We start from the raw sequence: 19,646 nt of genomic DNA, 5'->3' as shown, positions 1-19,646 counted from the left end.
CCCCTCTGGGATTTCTGGACTCCAAAGCCCATCATCCCGACCAGTGGCCCTGCCGGGCGGGGAGGGTAGGAGGAGAGGAGCCGCAGGCAACGAACGTTCACTTTAAGGGGTTCGGCTGAGTCCCCATTCAAAGTGGCAATAAAGTGAGTCTCAGGGGCATTCCCGCGGCTGCGGAGGGCTGCGGAATTGGCGGAGGGACCTGTCAATCAGTCAGTCCAAACTTCGATTCGGCTCCGGCCTCTTTGCTCTCCTTAATCCGTTTATAGTGGCCATGTGTGTTTGTAGGTTCTTCTAACTTTTGACTGGGAGCCGTTCAGAGTCGGTTGGAAGGTGGGGGGGGGGCTCTATAAACGTTTTAAATAAAATCGATCGATCAATAGCAATAGCAGCTAGACTTATATACCGCTTCATAGAGCTTTCAGCCCTCTCTAAGTGGTTTACAGAGTCAGCATATATCGCCCCCAACAACAATCCGGGTCCTCATTTCACCCACCTCGGAAGGATGGAAGGCTGAGTCAACCTTGATCAATCAATCAATCACCTAGATATCCTGTTTTGCTGTGCTTCGGACGGATGGGACGGGAGGGTGAGAGCAGCTGATAGTAAGGAAATAGTAAGAAGAAGGAGTAAGAATCTCCCAACTGGACAGAGCTGCTCCCTCTTCAATGGGCAGAGTATGGGGGTTATGCCAAGCATCTTAACTCCCACTCCTCCTCCTCAACCTCCCCCTTCCTTCCACCGCTGCCTTCTCTGCTTCAAATTGTCCCAAGCATGCTGCCACCCTGAGGCTGTGCCCCATGGGTCCTGCTAGAGAGCCACAGGTTGTGCATGCAGGTGGCTGGTGCAGTTGTGACTTGTGCTGGTACCTTTTATTGGATTTATGCAGCCCTCCGCCTGATGGGAGTCCCTGCCCTCTCTCCTCTCTCCTGAGCCTCTCAGGGTCTGGTCAAAAAGGAGAGTAGCCATGATATGGCCGTCATAGCAGCCAGGATGGGGCCGTCTTGGTGCTCTCTGAGTTGGTTGTTTTCTTGCAGATGTTTAATTAACTCTAGCCCTGATGATGTTCCCTAGTTGGGTCATGAAACGTCTGCAAGAAAACCACCAAGCTCAGAGAGCTCCAAGGACCACACAGTTATCTTCCTCCTCCTCCTCCTCCTCCTCCTCCTCCTCCTCCTCCTCCTCCTCCTCCTCCTCCTCCTCTCCTCCTCCTCCTCCTCCTCCTCCTCTCTGCAAACCTCACTCCCTTCTAGCCCTGATGATGTTCCCTAGCTGGGTAATGAAACGTCTGTAAGAAAAAAATTGTTCAGAGGGCACCAAAGACCCCTCATTTGATCACTGAGCCCACAAATATTTACGTCATCAAAGCTCTGCCCTTTTTTACCGACATTGCCACCGGTTGATTTCTTAAACCAGTGGTTCCCAAACTTGGCAACTTTAAGACTTGTGGACTTCAACTCCCAGAATTCTCCAGCCAGCTCTGCTCACCTGAAACATTTGGGCCACTTCATGCAAAGGTGTAGGTGGAGAAGACCCCGATCCCCAAAAGAGGGCCTTGGCTCTTCCCCCTGAAGATTCAAGCACTGGAATGGAGAAGGTCTCCTAGGGATGCTCCTGGAGGCCAGTCTGGGAGACAGGCGGCTCCTGAAACCAGAGAGAGACCAGGGCTTGATGGAACAACAATAACCATCTCACCCAACCTGAAAATATGGGGCCTCGTAGGCTGATGGTTGCTTCCATTGACGGGGGATTTGGAGAGAGGAAGGGGAGGGAAACATGCTTTCTCTGCAGTGCGTCTGATGCTCTTTTTTGGGGGGGGGCTATCCCTATCCCCCCCCCTTCCTGAAGACTGCAAGTTCTCTTCCAGAGAGAACCTTCGTGCTCCCTTCTTAGGGGTTTTGCAGGAGCCCCCTTGTTTCGAGAGGAAACCGGCGGCCCTTTTAGGTTAGGGAAAACGAAAGGGGAAAACGGGTATTTCATTTTTGTTCGTTCCAGAGCGGGAGCCGATGATGTTTTCTCAGGAAGAGGAGTGCAAAATCGCCAACTTTCTCTTCTTCCAGGGATGGTGGCAGGGGGGGGGGGGGGGGCTCGTCCTTCATTTGTTTTCTGATTAATCAGGGCCAATTTCCTCCAATTATGTGCCTTATTTGGTCTTTTAAGAAAACGGCTCCCTTGATAGCGGAGAGAACGTGAAACCTGGCCAGGCTGATTTCCCCTGGAAGAATTAAGACTCTGGTGGCAGAGGGAGGATGTGAAATACCTGTTTGCTCTCTCTCTCCTCTCTCTCTCTCCTTCTCTATCTCTTTCTCTCTCCCCCTGTCCCCTTTCCCTCTCTATATTTCTCTCTCTCCCTCCCTCTCTCTCTCCTTCTCTATCTCTTTCTCTCTCCCCTTCTCCCCTTTCCCTCTCTATATTTCTCTCCCTCCCTCTCTCTCTCCTCTCTCTCTCCTTCTCTATCTCTTTCTCCCCCTCTCCCCTTTCCCTCTCTATATTTCTCTCCCTCCCTCCCTCTCTCTTTCTATCTTTCTCTTTCTCCCCCTCTCTTTCTCCATCTCCCACTCTCTCTTTCTCTTTGTCCCTCTCTCTTTCTCTAACCCTCCCTCTCGCTCTCCCCCCTTTCTCTCTCCCTCTGTCTCCCCTCTCTTTCTCTCTTTCTCCTTATCTCTCTTCTCCTTATCTCTCTTTCTCCCCCTCTCTCTTTCTCTCTCCCTCCCTCTCCCCCTCTCTCACTGTGTGTGTGTGTGTGTATGAGAGAGAGAGAGAGAGAGAGAGAGAGAGAGAGAAAGAGAGAGAGAGAGAGAGAGAAGGAGAATTGTAATTTATACACGTATACAAACATTCATTTAATGACCAAAGTTACAGCTGCACTGAAAGAAGTGACAGGTAAGAAAGGTTAGGAAGGAAGGAAGGAAGGAAGGAAAGAAAGAAAGAAAGAAAGAAAGAAAGAAAGAAAGAAAGAGAAGAAGAAAGAAAGGTAAGGAAGGAGGGCAAGAAAGCAAGAAAGTATATTTCATGTGAGCTCCCAACTAACTTCAGCATAGAGGAAGAGAAGGGAAGAAAGAGAAAGAAGGAAAGAAAGAAAGAAAGAAAGAAAGTGTGAATGTGTTGATGTGAGCTCTCAACTAACCAACATAGAAGAAGAGAAGGAAGGACGGAAAGGAAGTAAGAAGAAAGAAAGAAGGAAAGAAAGAAAGTGTGAATGTGTTTCATTCATTTCATTTATTATTATATTTATATGCCGCCCTTTTCCCCCGAAGGGGACTCATGTGTTCATGTGAGCTCCCAACTAACTTCAACATAGAAGAAGAGAAGGAAGGACGGAAAGGAAGTAAGACGAAAGAAAGAAGGAAAGAAAGAAAGAAAGAAAGAAAGAAAGAAAGAAAGAAAGAAAGAAAGAAAGAAAATGTGAATGTGTTCATGTGAGCTCCCAACTAACTTCAACATAGAAGAAGAGAAGGAAGGACGGAAAGGAAGTAAGACGAAAGAAAGAAGGAAAGAAAGAAAGAAAGAAAGAAAGAAAGAAAGAAAGAAAGAAAATGTGAATGTGTTCATGTGAGCTCCCAACTAACTTCAACATAGAAGAAGAGAAGGAAGGACGGAAAGGAAGTAAGACGAAAGAAAGAAGGAAAGAAAGAAAGAAAGAAAGAAAGAAAGAAAGAAAGAAAATGTGAATGTGTTCATGTGAGCTCCCAACTAACTTCAACATAGAAGAAGAGAAGGAAGGACGGAAAGGAAGTAAGACGAAAGAAAGAAGGAAAGAAAGAAAGAAAGAAAGAAAGAAAGAAAGAAAGAAAGAAAGAAAATGTGAATGTGTTCATGTGAGCTCCCAACTAACTTCAACATAGAAGAAGAGAAGGAAGGACGGAAAGGAAGTAAGAAGAAAGAAAGAAGGAAAGAAAGAAAGAAAGAAAGAAAGAAAGAAAGAAAGAAAGAAAATGTGAATGTGTTCATGTGAGCTCCCAACTAACTTCAACATAGAAGAAGAGAAGGAAGGACGGAAAGGAAGTAAGAAGAAAGAAAGAAGGAAAGAAAGAAAGAAAGAAAGAAAGAAAGAAAGAAAATGTGAATGTGTTCATGTGAGCTCCCAACTAACTTCAACATAGAAGAAGAGAAGGAAGGACGGAAAGAAAGAAAGAAAGAAAGAAAGAAAGAAAGAAAGAAAGAAAGTGTGAATGTGTTCATGTGAGCTCCCAACTAACTTCAACATAGAAGAAGAGAAGGGAAGGACGGAAAGGAAGTAAGACGAAAGAAAGAAGGAAAGAAAGAAAGAAAGAAAGAAAGAAAGAAAGAAAGAAAGAAAGAAAATGTGAATGTGTTCATGTGAGCTCCCAACTAACTTCAACATAGAAGAAGAGAAGGAAGGACGGAAAGGAAGTAAGAAGAAAGAAAGAAGGAAAGAAAGAAAGAAAGAAAGAAAGAAAGAAAATGTGAATGTGTTCATGTGAGCTCCCAACTAACTTCAACATAGAAGAAGAGAAGGAAGGACGGAAAGAAAGAAAGAAAGAAAGAAAGAAAGAAAGAAAGAAAGAAAGAAAGAAAGAAAGTGTGAATGTGTTCATGTGAGCTCCCAACTAACTTCAACATAGAAGAAGAGAAGGAAGGACGGAAAGGAAGTAAGAAGAAAGAAAGAAGGAAAGAAGGAAAGAAAGAAAGAAAGAAAGAAAGAAGGAAAGAAAGAAAGAAGGAAAGAGTGTATCTGTGTTCAGGTGAATCCCAACTAACTTCAGCCTAGTTGGCAGAAGTAACCCAAGGGAGTCCCTGCCTTTAACAGCACTCGGGCCTTGTCCTGTATTCACACACACAGCCGGCCCACCCTTAGACCCTGTGGAGATGGCAGGTCGTCCGTCCACCTGCCCGTCTCCTTCACCGCCTGCCTGGCTGCCGTCTCCTTCCTCACAGATCCCAAGCGCATTTCCCTCCTCCGGGGGAATGCGATGCATGGCATTCTTGGTTGCAGTTCCAGTGGCAGGAGAGGCGGGTGGTGGGTGGTGGGTGGGGGAGGAACCCGAGGAATCCTGCAAGAGAAAGCCTGGCGGCCTGACACCCCCTCCTCCCCCCCTCCGGGTGAAAATAGAGACCCTGGGCTAAATGGGACCACCTCTATTTTTGCTCCCAGCCTCTTCGGCAAGGCTGGGCAGACCCCTCCACGCATTGCTGGAGACCCAACAGGGCTCGAAATTCCGTTCTGCTCTTTGACCAGCCGAAGGTGGAAATAGCAGCACCAACGCTGGGAAATAAGAACGGAGAAGAAACTGCAACACAATTATCCTAAGTGAAAAGAAAGTAAAGTGACACGGAGGCTCAGTGGCTAAGACGCTGAGATTGTCGATTGGAAAGGTCGGCAGTTCGGTGGTTCGAATCCCTCGCGCCGCATAATGCAGTGGTTCCCAAACAGAGCTGGCTGGAGAATTCTGGGAGTTGAAGTCCACAAGTCTTAAAGTTGCCAAGTTTGGGAACCACTGGCATAATGGAGTGAGCTCCCGTTCCTTGTCCCAGCTTCTGCCAACCGAGCAGTTCGAAAGCACGTTAAAAATGCAAGTAGAAAAATAGGAGCCACCTTTGGTGGGAAGGGAACAGCATTCCGTGCGCCTTTGGCGTTGAGTCATACCAGCCACATGACCACATGAGACATCTTCGGACAGCGCTGGCTCTTTGGCTTTGAAACGGAGATGAGCAGCGCCCCCTAGAGTCGAGAACAACTAGCACGCATGTGCAAGGGGAACCTTTACCTAAAAAGAAAGTATTCAGATTGTTGCAGTGAAATAAGTGACTTGGCGAAACAATAAAAACTAATGTATTCCCAACAGCGGGGGTTGGACTAGAAGGACCTCCCTGGCCCCTTCCGACTCTGTTATTCTGCTATTCACATGTTTATTATTTAGTCATTCAATTTCTTCGCCACCCATCTTGTACGTTACTGAGTTTAGTCTTTATCTGCTCCTAGGGAGATGCTGATCAGTTCAGTTTATATTCCTCCTTTAGAACTGCAGAAAAGAACAATAGCCACCAGCCGGCCTTCCATGGAGGACCTGCACGAGTCAAAAAGAGGGCCCTGAAAATATCTACACACCCCTCACATCCTGGGCATAAATTGTTTCACCTCCCACCCTCAAAACGATTCCATATGGCATTGCACACCAAATGGACACAGGGACGGTTTTCCTCCCATGGCATCTCTCTGCTAAACAGCTACTTCCCACAAGACTGTCAAATTATCTACTAAGATTGTATTACTATTCTTCATCTCATCCTTCCTAGTGCCTATCTCTCCCCACTTATGGCTATAACCACGTTGCTTGTATCTTTACAATTTATATTGTTTTATTTAGTTTCCTAGTATGATTGATTGCTTATTTAGTATCCCATGACTATCACTAAATGTTGTATCTTATGATTCTTGATGAATGTATTTTTAATGTACACGGAGAGCATAGGCATCAAAGAGAAATTCCTTGCGTGTCCAATCACACTTGACCAATAAAAGAATTCTATTCTATTCTGTTCTATTCTCTATTCCATTCCATTATTCTATTCTATTCTATTCCTTCATTCTTATTTCTATTCTATTCTAGTCTAGTCTATTCCTTCATTCTTATTTCTATTCTATTCTATTCTATTCCTTCATTCTTATTTCTATTCTATTCTATTCCTTTCATTCTTATTTCTGTTCTGTTCTGTTCCATTCCATTATCTATTCTATTCTATTCTATTCTATTCTATTCTATTCTATTCTATTCTATTCTATTCTATTCCTTTAATTCTTATTTCTGTTCCGTTCTATTCCATTCCATTATTATTCCATTATTATTCTATTCTATTCTATTCCATTCCATTCCTTTCCTTTCCTTTCCTTTCATTCTTATTTCTATTCTATTGTATTCCATTCCATTATTCCACTCCATTCCATTCTATTCTATTCCTTTCATTCTTATTTCTGTTCTATTCCATTCTGTTCCATTCTGTTCTGTTCTGTTCCCTTCTATTCTCGTCACATTGGGGAGAGTTTGATTTCATTACTTTTGATCTGCCTTAGAATCGGAGCCTTCTGAGGGGGTCCAAGAGTTATTGAAAGAAGAATGAAACTATGAAATAGTAACAACAACAACAACATACATTGGTCAGGGAGGCAGGATGGGGTCAGACCAGGAAGGGTCTCCAAACGTGGCAACGTTAAGACTTCTGGACTTCAGCTCCCAGAATTCCCCAGCCAGCATCCGCCTATCCTTTCCTATCCTATCCCATTGTACCCCATTCTGTTCCCTTCCCTTTCTGCAAATCCTTTTAAACAGGCATTGCTCTTCGTCTCTTCTGGGAACGGCCGCCGCAGAGTGACCATATATAGTTGCTGCCTTCAGTTCAGCTGCTGGACTGGGAGGAGAGGGGGAGGGGGAGACGAAGGAAGGGAAGGAGCGGGGGGAGGGTCCGGCTGCAGCTGCCCCAGACGGACCTTCCAGCAGCCTTTGGCCCTGGAGACCCTCCTATTGTTCTGGGGTCCTGATTTAGGAGTCACATCCTTTTCCTTTGGGGTGTTCCAGCAGCGTCCGGCTGGCGTTGGCCAAGGCGCTTGGCCCAACCTCCGAGGGGCTCTGCGTGTTTCGGCCGGAGCTGAGACGCTTTGCTTAATTTATGGGCTGGCCGAAGGAAACATTCACACGCAAGAGCAGCCCAAGATAGAATTTGGAGCGACTGCCAGATGAGCTGAGTTAACCCTCTCCAAGCCCCGGCTTCCAATTCAGGCAAAGCCAGTTTGACCATCCAAGATCCACCTGTAATCAAGGGGTTCCAGGACCCTCCATCCAGTTTGGGTCCCCACAGGACAAAAAAAGAGGTTGAGACTTTGGGGAAAGTGCAGAGAAGAGCAACTGGGAGGTTGAAAGGCCTGGAGGCCAAAACAGACGGACGGTGGCAGGATTTGGGTTTGGCCAGAGGAAAAAAGGAGCAGGGGACACGAGAGCAGCCTTCCAGGGTTCGAGGGGCTTCTACCAAGAAGGGAGAGGGGTTTGCAAGGAGGAGGAACATGACGCAAAGGACTGGGGGGGTCCTTGGGGGTCTCTGAGCTTGGTGGTTTTCTTGCAGACATTTCATGACCCAACTAAGTAACATCATCAGGGCTAGAAGGGAGGGGTGTGTGCTCTCTATTTGCACCCAAGGGCCCTGCCTGTCAGCATTGTTGGGAATGTTGCTTTCTTCTTGGCTGCAACTTTTGTTGATAGGTTGTGCAGCTATGGGGATTCCTACCCACAATCCCCTTCTGACGACCGCAATTGGGATCAGAATTTGTATTGCTAAGCAAGAACGGTTGTTAAGCGAGTCACATTCAGCTAGCACAGGGACCAAATCCTCTGCTCTGACTTCCCTCCACCCCCGACTTCTGACTGTAAGAATATTTTTGGAACTGTCTCTCTCTCTCTCTCTCTCTCTCTCTCTCTCTCTCTCCCTCCCTCCCTCCCTCCCTCCCTCCCTCTCTCTCTCTCTCTCTCTGTGTGTGTCTGTGTCTGTGTGTTATCTTGCTCACTCGCTCTGCTCTCTTTTAGGAGTGAAAAAGAGAACGAAGGTGATCAAGAACAGCACCAATCCCGTCTGGAACGAGGTGAGCCTGTCTCCAGCGCCATTCGAACACAGATCTCAGAATCTGCACGTTTGCCTTCCTTTTATAGAATGGAAGGGATTCCAATCCCCTCGGAGGCCCTTCGTGAAATAGTTCCTTCCTGTGGGTCCTGCCGTGTCTTTGCTGATCCTAGTGCAGTGTTTCTCAACCTTGGTGACTTTAAGTCCTGTGGACTACAACTCCCAGAATCCCCCAGCCAGCTCTGCTGGCTGGGGGGTTCTGGGAGTTGAAGTCCACAGGACTTAAAGTCACCAAGGTTGAGAAACACTGTCCTAGTGAGTTGTGTGTTGGTGATTACTTCAAAGTTTCCTAGATGCCCCTCCGAACACACACACACACACCCCATGTCAGTTTCTGGATTGTCGGCTTCCTCCCTTTATCATCCCTTCCTCTTCGTTCTCCCCGGGAATACTTCACTTCACCCTTAACGCGAGACATAAATAAAGAGAGAAGGGCCTCGGACTAAATTAGGGTTTCCTTTGGCAGGGACACGCCCTGAGAATCGTGTCTGTTTATCACACATCCTCTTAGGAGTAGGAAACTTTTAGGCAATCTGGCTGGGAATCTGGGTTGTAAATTTCCTTGTGGGAGGGAGGGAAGGAAGTCAGTGAGGACCGAAAGCTTTGTCCAGAGCTGGGCACCCATGGCTGCTTTCGGTGAACTGAAATGGGGGACCTTTTGAGGTGACATGAGAAGCAGCCTTCCAATATCTCAGGGGCTGCCCCAAAGAAGAGGGAGTCAAGCTATTCTCCAAAGCACCTGAGGGTAGAACAAGAAGCAATGGGTGGAAACTAATCAAGGAGAGAAGCAACTTAGAACTAAGGAGAAACTTCCTGACAGGGAGGACAATTAACCAGAGGGACATCTTGACTTCAGAAATTGTGGGCACTCCATCCCTGGAGGCTTTGAAGAAGAGGCTGGACAGCCTCTTGTCTGAAATGATAAAGGTTCTCCTACTTGAGCAGGGGGCTGGACTAGAAGACCTCCAAGGTCCCTTCCAGCTCTATGCAGATTCTGATTATGAATGAGTGTCCCAACACTGGAGGTTTTTAAGAAGAGACAACCTTTTGCTTGACATGGGGGCTTGATTAGAAGACCTCCAAGGTCCCTTCCAACTCTGTTATTCTGTCCTTGATTGGTTCCCATCCATTGCTTCTTGTCCTGCCTTTGGGTGCCTTGGAGAATAGGTGGACCCCCTCTTCTCAGTGGCAACCCCCCCCCCAATATTGGAATCTTATCTGCTTATCATGTCACCCCTGGTCCTTCTTTTCCATGTTGAGTTCTAACACTATTGAGGATTGACCAGGTCTTGAGTCCTTTTGGTTCAGCATCTGCTAAATCAATCAATCAATCAATCAATCAATCAACCAACCAACCAACCAACCAACCAACCAACCAACCAACCAACCAACCAACCTACTTCAGGTTCAATTTCTGTTCTGAACTTCCTCCAACATTTCTCCCGTCTTCTCTTAGGGCTTCGAGTGGGACCTGAAAGGTGTCCCATTGGACCAGAATGCTGAGCTCCTTGTGGTGGTCAAGGATCATGAAACCATGGGCAGAAACAGGTGGGGCTCCCAGGAATGTATCTATTTGTGTGTGTCTGTCGGAATTTATTGTGGACATGCATTTTCATGGAACAACCACAGTACTATTTACAAGTTTGGGCTTGTGGTATGTAGCACCGTCTATGCTCTTTTGTTCTGAGTAGAGTTTCCTGTTACAGTTAAATACCAGTAGTTGAGCAGTAAATCACATGGTGGCTGTGCTCTGTGTGGAGCTCTATATAAACAGAATGTCTAACTGTGTCACAAAAACGTCAATATGGGGAACACCAAGGTGTGAACAGAGCCCCACTTGGGGTTTTTCTCTGCTTTGCAGAGTTTATTAGATGGTTCTCACTTTGACCTAGAGTTTGTAGAACTGTTTGCTCCTTACTTTGAAAATGCTATCTCTTGAGCATGTGCAGAGGGCACTCCCTCATTAGGAGATATATACATACATATATACATATGCATATACATATACATATACATCATATACATATACACATACACACACACACACACACACACACACACACACACACACACACACACATATTTGTAGAGTTTCATGGATGTAGGTGTGCTGGTCTTGTTGTATTTGGGTCTTTTCCCATGTAAGATTGAGATTATCTTGCCGACGTTTCGGTGAGGTCTCACTCGCCATCTTCAGGCTGGTTTTTGGGATTAAAGCGTGGTTGGAGCTGCCGTCTTTCTTTTTTTTTTTTTATAAATAAATTTTTATTTTTATTACACAATACATACAAATAACAAGAAAAAAGGAAGAAAAAAAAACAAAAAAAAATAACGAGAAAAAATTAAAAAACACACACACACACACAAAAAAGCATCATCACAGGAAAAAACAAAACACAGGTATCTATTATAAAAGAAAAAGAAGTATATCAACTGGTTACAACATGCTTTGGTGCCTCTCTTCCATTGATTCATAATAATTCAAATATCTTAACTCAAATGTTTACCATATTGACATCATTATACATCCAGTCTTAATTAAACTATAGTTATTTAAACATCCTTCATCCTTAACTATGCCAAAGAATTATCCCATAACACATGCTGACATTTCATTTACTTACTTGTAAAATCCTCTATTACCATCAATCCTCATATTCTATTTTAGCTGAACATCCATAATATTTAATTATGTCATATATCATAGCATTTTCCCAACATTAATTAACATTTAGTTGTATGTATTTTATTTTTTATCTAATTTTTATAATAGTAATAATTATTGTAAATAATACTCTTTATGTATAATCCAAAAATATTTTCTCATATCCAATTGTTATTCATCATATCAACTCCACATTATATACATTACTATCGATATTAATTATTATTCATCTATATCTGTTACAAAAGAGGATAGTTAGATTTAGCTAACTTTCAATTGTATTTTTCAATCCATTTACACATTATATACATTGCTATCAATATCAACTCTCTTCCATTGATTCATAATAATTCAAATATCTTAACTCAAATGTTTACCATATTGACATAATTATACCTCCAGTTCTGATTGAACTATAGTTATTTAAACATCCTTCATCCTTAACTATGCCCAAGAGTTAATCGATAGCACATGCTGACATTTCATTTACTTACTTGTAAAATCCTCTATTACCATCAATCCTCATGTCCATAACATTTTCCCAACATTAATTAGCATTTAGTGTATAATCCAAAAATATTTTCTCATATCCAATTGTTATTTATCATATCAACTCCATATTATATACATTACTATCAATATTAATTATTATTCAGCTATATCTGTTACAAAAAAGGATAGTTAGATTTAACTAATTTTCAATTGTATTTTTCAATCCATTTGCACATTATATACATTGCTATCAATATCAATTATTATTCAGCTATATCTATTAAGAATAAAAATAGTCAAATTTGACTAATTTTAAATTGCATTTTCCAATCTGTCAGCCTGTGTCTCTCCAAAAGCAAAATCTTCTCAGTCCAATTACTGTTCGATGGGGAGATTTACCAAATGTTTTTATAAGCAAGTCCAAACAAAGATATCTTCGCACCTTTTGACTCTGAATGTCAGTGATAAAATAATAATGTTGTCCTAGGCTTGTAGAACTTTTCAAGTTGACTTTAATTCTCAAGGGTGGAGTTTTAGTTTTTCCTGCAGACTGTTTTTTAAGATGGATCTTTTCCATAGTTCCTCCTCTTTTCAACAGCACATTCCCTTCCTCCTCTGAGTTAGACCAGACGCCATTTCTCACATTTTGCATTTGCATATCAGGAACATTCAAACATTCAACGATCTCAACTCCTGCTTCATGTGTTAAAATCAAATGATCAATTTTCCTTTCCAATCTTTGAAAAGAATCAAACAATTCTCGACATGCGGAGAAGAGAATCTGAAATGGAGATTTAGAAAAATTTTCCGAGGCCATGTTGTGTCGCAGCTAGAAATTGAAAGTGAAGACTCACTGGAAACTGTGGAGCCTTATCTGATCGTAAACACAGTCAGATAGTAAAAATGCCAGATCGTAGAAGGCTAATTAATAGAGAGTTAAATTTATGATCCACTTAGAAGAGAAAGATCAAGGGAGGGGATGCCAAAGGGTTCCTTGAAGCGTTTTAAAAAAAAATAAAGTAGCCACCAACCATAAATCCATTAAAAAAAGACCAATTCGCCGCTAGATTCTTCTATTCTTGGGTTTCAATTAGCTTAAACGTTTGATGCGGACTGTTTCTTTTGAATAATAAAATCAGCTTACCAGATGACATCTCTTCTACCATTCTTAGGGGCGTCCTGCAGTTTCAGTTAGCAATTCAGCTAATCCGACAAGGAGTTGGCAAGAAGGGTTAATACCCCCCCCCCAGAGACTTGCGAACGTCTCTGAGGTCGCGGGGTCTCCCTTCACCTTTCACTGCCGTCTACGGGGCAGCTAGAGTCCGAAGACCCGTCCAAAAATCCTTCGGTGTAGAGGAATTTCAGGAACAGCCTGAAACTCCATCTTCTCACTGCTAAGCCCCGCCTTCTTCCCCCGAGCTGCCGTCTTTCTATAAATCTTGGTGTGTGTTTGTGTGTGTGTGTGTAGTGCTGGCTTTGTTTCAGTAAGTGGATTGATTGGTTGTGTGGTTGTATCATGATTGGTAGATTGGTGCTGATTGGTGCTGGCTGTGTGTCCGTTGTTGTTTCGTGTTGTAACAGCCTGGGTGGTGGGTGGGGCTCAAATTTGGAAGGAGGCCAGGTTGATTGAACGCTGCTTAAATGACCGTATTTTTAAAAAGTAAAAAGAAAGTTGCAAAAACTCATCTGGCTCAAAACATTCGACTTCTCTGGAAATGGGTCATGAGTTTGCACCCAAATTTCAGGAGAATAAACTGTGGCCATTGCTATATGTCTATAAACAAAATATATATATGTATAAAATATGTATGTAAAATGAGAGCAAACTCCAATCCGTTCTAGTCCTGATCGTGTTCCCTAGTTGGGTCTTGAAATGTCTGCAAGAAAGCAACCAGGTTCAGCACCAATGATCCATCAGTCTTCCTCCTCCCCCTCCCAAACCCCCCTCCCTTCTAGCCCTGATGATGTTCCCTAGTTGGGCCATGAAACATCTGCAAGAAAGCCTCAAGGACCTGTCATGTCAACCTCAAGCCACATTTTCCCTGCCGCTTTGAATTTTCTTGACCGCCTGCAAAAATTACACCTGGTGCCAAAAGCTGGACCTCCCCCCCCCTGTGACGGGGGAGGCCCTGAATTGTTCCTCCCCAAAGGGAAGGATGAAGCCCCTGGGTGGGTGGGTGGGGGTGTCCCCCCTTCTCCTGCTCCCTGGAACTGAGCAAGGGGAGCCTCTTTTGGGGTGCTCCCTGGGAGACCCCCTGGTGTCCCTCCAGCCCAGCCAGGCCAAAGCAACAGGAAGGGCCTTTGAGGGGGGGGGAAACGTCTCCGTCTCCGCTGAACAATGCTGGGAAGCGAGAAGGGAAGTGACCCCTGGAGGACCCAAGGATTCTGCCCGTCTCCTGGCCAGAAGTGACCACGGCTGGAACAGGAGCAAATTGTCCTGCAAGACTATCCCCCCCCTTCCTTTCCGAAGCCAGCCTTGGAAAAATCCCATATTTCCTGCCCAGGTTAATTCCTTGTCAGGAGGGCCCATTGATGGGATTTGGTTGATAAGCTGAGATTTGGGGGGGAAATGTTTTTCCTGCTTCCTGGATTATCCGCAGATCAGAGTTGAAGCTGAAAGCAGAGAGGAGTGGCCAAAAACAGATCCTGCCAGACTAAACTTATTGCATTCTTCGACAAAGTGACAAAATTAGTGGGCCAGAGGAATGCCGTCGATATAGTTTACTTGAACTTCAGTAAGGCATTTGATAAGGTAGACCATAACCTACTACTAGATAAAGTAGAAGAATGTGGGTTGGACAGCATCACCACCAGATGGATTCGTAACTGGCTGACCAACCGCACTCAACGTGTAGTCCTCAATGGAACCACATGTACATGGAGGGAAGTATGGAGTGGAGTACCCCAAGGCTCTGTTTTGGGCCCAGGACTCTTCATCAATGATTTGGATGAGGGAATAAATGGGGAACTCATCAAATTTGCAGATGGCACCAAGCTGGCAGGAATGGCCAACACTCCAGAAGATAGGCTTAAGATACAGAAGGATCTTGGCAAACTTGAACATTGGGCGCTATCTAACAAAATGAAATTCAATGGTGAAAAAAGTAAGGTTCTACAATTAGGCAGGAAAAACGAAATGCACAGGTACAGTATAGGTGGCACCTTGCTCAACAGTAGTAACTGTGAGAGGGGTCTTGGAGTCCTAGTGGAGAACCATTTAAATAGGAGCCAGCCGTGGGCAGCAGCTGCCAAAAAAGCCAACACAGTTCTAGGCTCCATAAACAGAGGGAGAGAATCAAGATCCCGTGAAGGGTTAATACCACTTTACAAGGCCTTGGAAAGGCCACACTTGGAATACGGCATCCAGTTTTGGTCGCCACGATGTAGAAAAGATGTGGAGACTCTAGAAAGAGTGCAGAGAAGAGCAACAAAGAGGATTAAGGGACTGGAGGCTCAAACATAGGAAGAATGGTTGCAGGAACTGGGTATGTCTAGTTTGATGAAAATAATATCTCAGGGGTTGCCACAAAGAAGAGGGAGTCAAGCTATTATCCAAAGCACCTGAGGGTAGAACAAGAAGCAATGGGTGGAAACTAATCAAGGAGAGAAGCAACTTAGAACTAAGGAGGAATTTCCTGACAGTTAGAACACTTAATCAGTGGAGCAGAAGTTGCCTCCAGAAGTTGTGAATGCCCCAACACTGGAAGTCTTTAAGAAGAAAAAAAAGATGTTGGATAGCCATTTGTCTGAGGTGGTGTAGGGTTTCCTGCTTAGGCAGAGGGTTGGACCAGAAGACCTCCAAGGTCCCTTCCAACTCTGCTATTGTATTATATTGTGTTGCATTGTAAAATATATACATTATAATATATGTATGTATTATATATGTGTGTATCTCTCTCTCTCTCATTATCTACTATCTAGCATTATCTACCCATCCATCCATCCATCCATCCATCCATCCATCCATCCATCCATCCATCCATCCATCCATCTATCCACCTACCTACCAATCCATCCATCCATCCATCCATCCACCTACCTACCAATCCATCCATCCATCCATCCATCCATCCATCCATCCATCCATCCATCCATCCATCCATCCATCCATCCATCTATCTACCAATCCATCCACCCACCCACCCACCCACCTTGTAACTTTCAACGGTCACTAAACCTATTGCTGTAAGTCGAGGACTATCTGCACACTCACATTCGGTGGCTTCCTCTCCGACAGGTTTCTGGGGGAAGCCCAGGTGCCCCTCCGGGATGTCTTGGCCTCCCCCAACCTGGCTGCCAGCTTCAATGCCCCTCTGCTGGATGCCAAGAGGCAGAACACGGGGGTAAGTCCGCCTTGGGAGTGACGGGGGGAGGGGGCTCCCCTGGCCCACAGTGGGAAGGAAACGCACCCTTTGCTGATGGCGGAGAGGCTGGGGAATTCTGGGAGTGGAAAGTCTGCCATCTTCAAGGTGGAGAAACCTTGATCTGGACCAGTGGTGAAATTCAATTTTTTTAAACTTCCAGTTCTGTGGGCGTGGCTTGGTGGGCGTGGCTTGGTGGGCGTGGCAGGGGAAGGACACCCATTCCCCTTCTCGCATTCCAGGGGAAGGACACTGCAAAATCCCCATTGCCACTGAATTCTGGCGCCAGCCAGAGGTGGCATTTGCCGGTGCTCTGAACTACTCAAAATTTCCGCTACCGGTTCTCCAGAACCTGTCAGAACCTGCTGGGTTTCACCCCCGGTCTGGACTCTGGAGGAAAGAGGCTGGGGGCAGGAAACCAAAATGGCTCTGGGTTTCCCAGGAGTTATGGGGGAGGGGTGCGGTGGGACCACGTGAGGAGGTCCATGGTGTTAATGCAGCGTTTCACAACCTTGGTGCCTTGAAGGTGGGTGGACTTCAACTCCCAGAATTCTTGAAATCCACCCACCTTCAGGTCTCAAGCTTGTGGAACATTGTTCTAGAGAACATCTAGAAGAGCAGTGAGGAAGGGTTGGTTTAAATTTATCTTCCTCGCCCGACTCAAAGGTTATGGGAAGGAGCTCTTATATCTTCTTGGGCTCCGTAATGGGAACTTTTCTTAGGTTACCACCTGTTTCACTTTAACGGTGGACATTGGCCCACCTTCCTTCTCCTCACGGGGCGTTGTTTCGATGAGGAATGATGATTGCGTATTTAACAGATTAACAGAGTTGGAAGGGACCTTATAGGTCATCTAGTCCAACCCCTCCACTCACACAGGAGACCCTACACCAGTGTGTCTCAACCTTGGCCACTTGAAGATGTCCGGACTTCAACTCCCAGAATTCCCCAGCAGTGGTTAGGACAGTGTTTCTCAACCTTGTCAACTTGAAGATGTCCGGACTTCAACTCCCAGAATTCCCCAGCCAGCGAATGCTGGCTGGGGAATTCTGGGAGTTGAAGTCCAGACATCTTCAAGTGGCCAAGGTTGAGAAACACTGCCCTACACCATTTCTGACAAATGGTCTTCTCCGAAGTGGAGATCCAAAGATGAGTTTAATTGTTTGGCTGTTAACCGTTCGGAAGGGCTGGGAAGTTCTCCTTGCAATTTCTTTTCTGATTTGTGTGAACGCGGAGCATAAATTTAATTTTAAAAAAAAAGCCCATCGTCACGTGAGAATCGTGTTTTCAGGCCGAGGGTCTCTTTAAAGCAGCTGCATCAGCCTGAATGAAGAAGCTGCTGCTTTGAAGAGGCCCCAGCCTCTGCACCTGAGCCTCCTTTTGAGAGAGCATCCAGCCCCTCTGGTTTCACCTCCTTCATCCAATCCTTTCTGTCCTGCAGGCGTGTCTGATGCTCCAAGTCTCCTACACTCCCCCTCCTGGAGCGGCTCCTTTCATCCCTCCTCCGGCCCCTCCGGAGCCAAATCCGACTCTCCCTGAGCTGGACACGGTGACAGGTAAGGAGGGGAACCATCCCTATCTAACTCTATCCCGGGGCAAATAGAATACGGAAGAACAGAGTTGGAGGGACCTTGGAGGTCTCCTAGTAAAATATGATCTTTAAAACCTCCAGTGATGAGGCAACCACTAATTCTGGTGGCAAGCTGTTCCAGTGGTTAATTGTTCTGACAGTCAGGAAACTTCTCCTTAGTTCTAAGTTGCTTCTCTCCTGGATTAGTTTCCACCCATTGCTTCTTGTCCTGCCCTCAGGTGCCTTGGAGAATAGGTTGACTCCCTCTTCTTTGGGGCAACCCCTGAGATATTGGAAGACTTCTATCATGTCTCCCCTGGTCCTTCCCTTCATTAGACCAGCCATGCCCAATTCCAGCAACCGTTCTTCATATAGAACAACAGAGTTGGAAGGGACCTTGGAGGTCTTCTAGTCCAACCCTCTGCTCAGGCAGGAAACCCTACACCACTTCAGACAGATGGTTATCCAACATCTTCTTAAAAACTTCCAGTGTTGGAGCATTTATAATTCTGGTGGCAAGTTGTTCCACTGTTGTTCTCACTGTCATGAAATTTCTCCTTAGTTCTAAGTTGCTTCTCTCCTGGATTAGTTTCCACCCATTGCTTCTTGTCCTGCCCTCAGGTGCTTTGGAGAATAGCTTGACTCCCTCTTCTTTGTGGCAACCCCTGAGAGATTGGAAGACTGATATCATGTCTCCCCTAGTCCTTCTCTTCACTAGACCAGCCATGCCCAATTCCAGCAACCGTTCTTCATATAGAACAACAGAGTTGGAAGGGACCTTGGAGGTCTTCTAGTCCAACCCTCTGCTCAGGCAGGAAACCCTACACCACTTCAGACAAATGGTTATCCAACATCTTCTTAAAAACTTCCAGTGTTGGAGCATTTATAATTCTGGTGGCAAGTTGTTCCACTGTTGTTCTCACTGTCATGAAATTTCTCCTTAGTTCTAAGTTGCTTCTCTCCTTGATTAGTTTCCACCCATTGCTTCTTGTTCTACTCCCAGGTGCTTTGGAGAATAGTTTGGCTCCCTCTTCTTTGGGGCAACCCCTGAGATATTGGAAGACTGTTATCATGTCTCCCCTAGTCCTTCTTTCCATTAAACTAGACATTCCCAGTTCCTGCAACCATTCCTCATATGTTTTAGCCTCCAGTCCCCTAATCCTCTTCGTTGCTCTTCTCTGCACTCTTTCCAGAGTCCCAACATCTTTTTTATATCGTGGTGGCCAGAATAAAGTTCCCCCCCCTTTTGATTCTGAATGTTCTTTTTTGAGATTAAGATTGAGATTTATTAGATTGATATGCCGCCCTTCTCCCAAGGACTCAGGGCGGCGTACAACAATTAAAAGAAACACATAATAGAAAAGTTAAAAAAAATATTAAATAAGAATATCCCAAACCCAATTAAAATTGACAAGAGCCGAGGTGGCGCAGGGGTTAAATGCAGCACTGCAGGCTACTTCAGCTGACTGCAGTTCTGCAGTTCGGCTGTTCAAATCTCACCGGCTCAGGGTTGACTCAGCCTTCCATCCTTCCGAGGTGGGTGAAATGAGGTCCCGGATTGTTGTTGGGGGCGATATGCTGACTCTGTAAACCGCTTAAGAGAGGGCTGAAAGCCCTATGAAAGCGGTATATAAGTCTAACTGCTATTGCTATTGCTATTTAAATGTCATTTTGGTCTATGCTTTGTAATGCCTGTTGCCCTTAAGACCAATGGAGGCCAGGAGGTGAGCAAGGGAACTGTGAAGGGATCATGGGTGGCCATTCATGGACAAATGGATGGGGGGGGGATTTGTGTGTGTGTTTTGTCACTGCTTTCCTCCACCTGGCTGGCAATGACCACCGAAGTCTCTGGCCTTTGGAGATCTCAACTGGACAAACAAAACTGGGCAGCTGAAGCAAAGTCCGAAGAGGATCCGAGCTGAGGTTCCATCAT

General features: G+C 45.2%; 1 protein-coding gene across 1 annotated transcript in view; it reads left to right on the top strand.

Annotated features, from left to right (window-relative positions):
* The window catches only part of DYSF (dysferlin), a 122,153-nt gene that overhangs the window by 4,586 nt on the left and 97,921 nt on the right, over positions 1-19,646 (top strand). The window contains 4 exon segments of the mRNA XM_087723823.1: positions 8,532-8,587; positions 10,082-10,173; positions 16,020-16,125; positions 17,585-17,699. Coding sequence (XP_087579949.1) covers positions 8,532-8,587; positions 10,082-10,173; positions 16,020-16,125; positions 17,585-17,699 — 369 coding nt within the window.

This window comes from Thamnophis sirtalis, unplaced genomic scaffold, assembly GCF_051295495.1.
Source record: "Thamnophis sirtalis isolate CommonGarterSnake01/CBP01778 unplaced genomic scaffold, rThaSir2_p1.2 scaffold_10, whole genome shotgun sequence".
NCBI lineage: Eukaryota > Metazoa > Chordata > Lepidosauria > Squamata > Natricidae > Thamnophis > Thamnophis sirtalis.
Note: the sequence above shows the minus strand (reverse complement) of the source record. Positions and strands in the feature narration are given on the sequence as shown.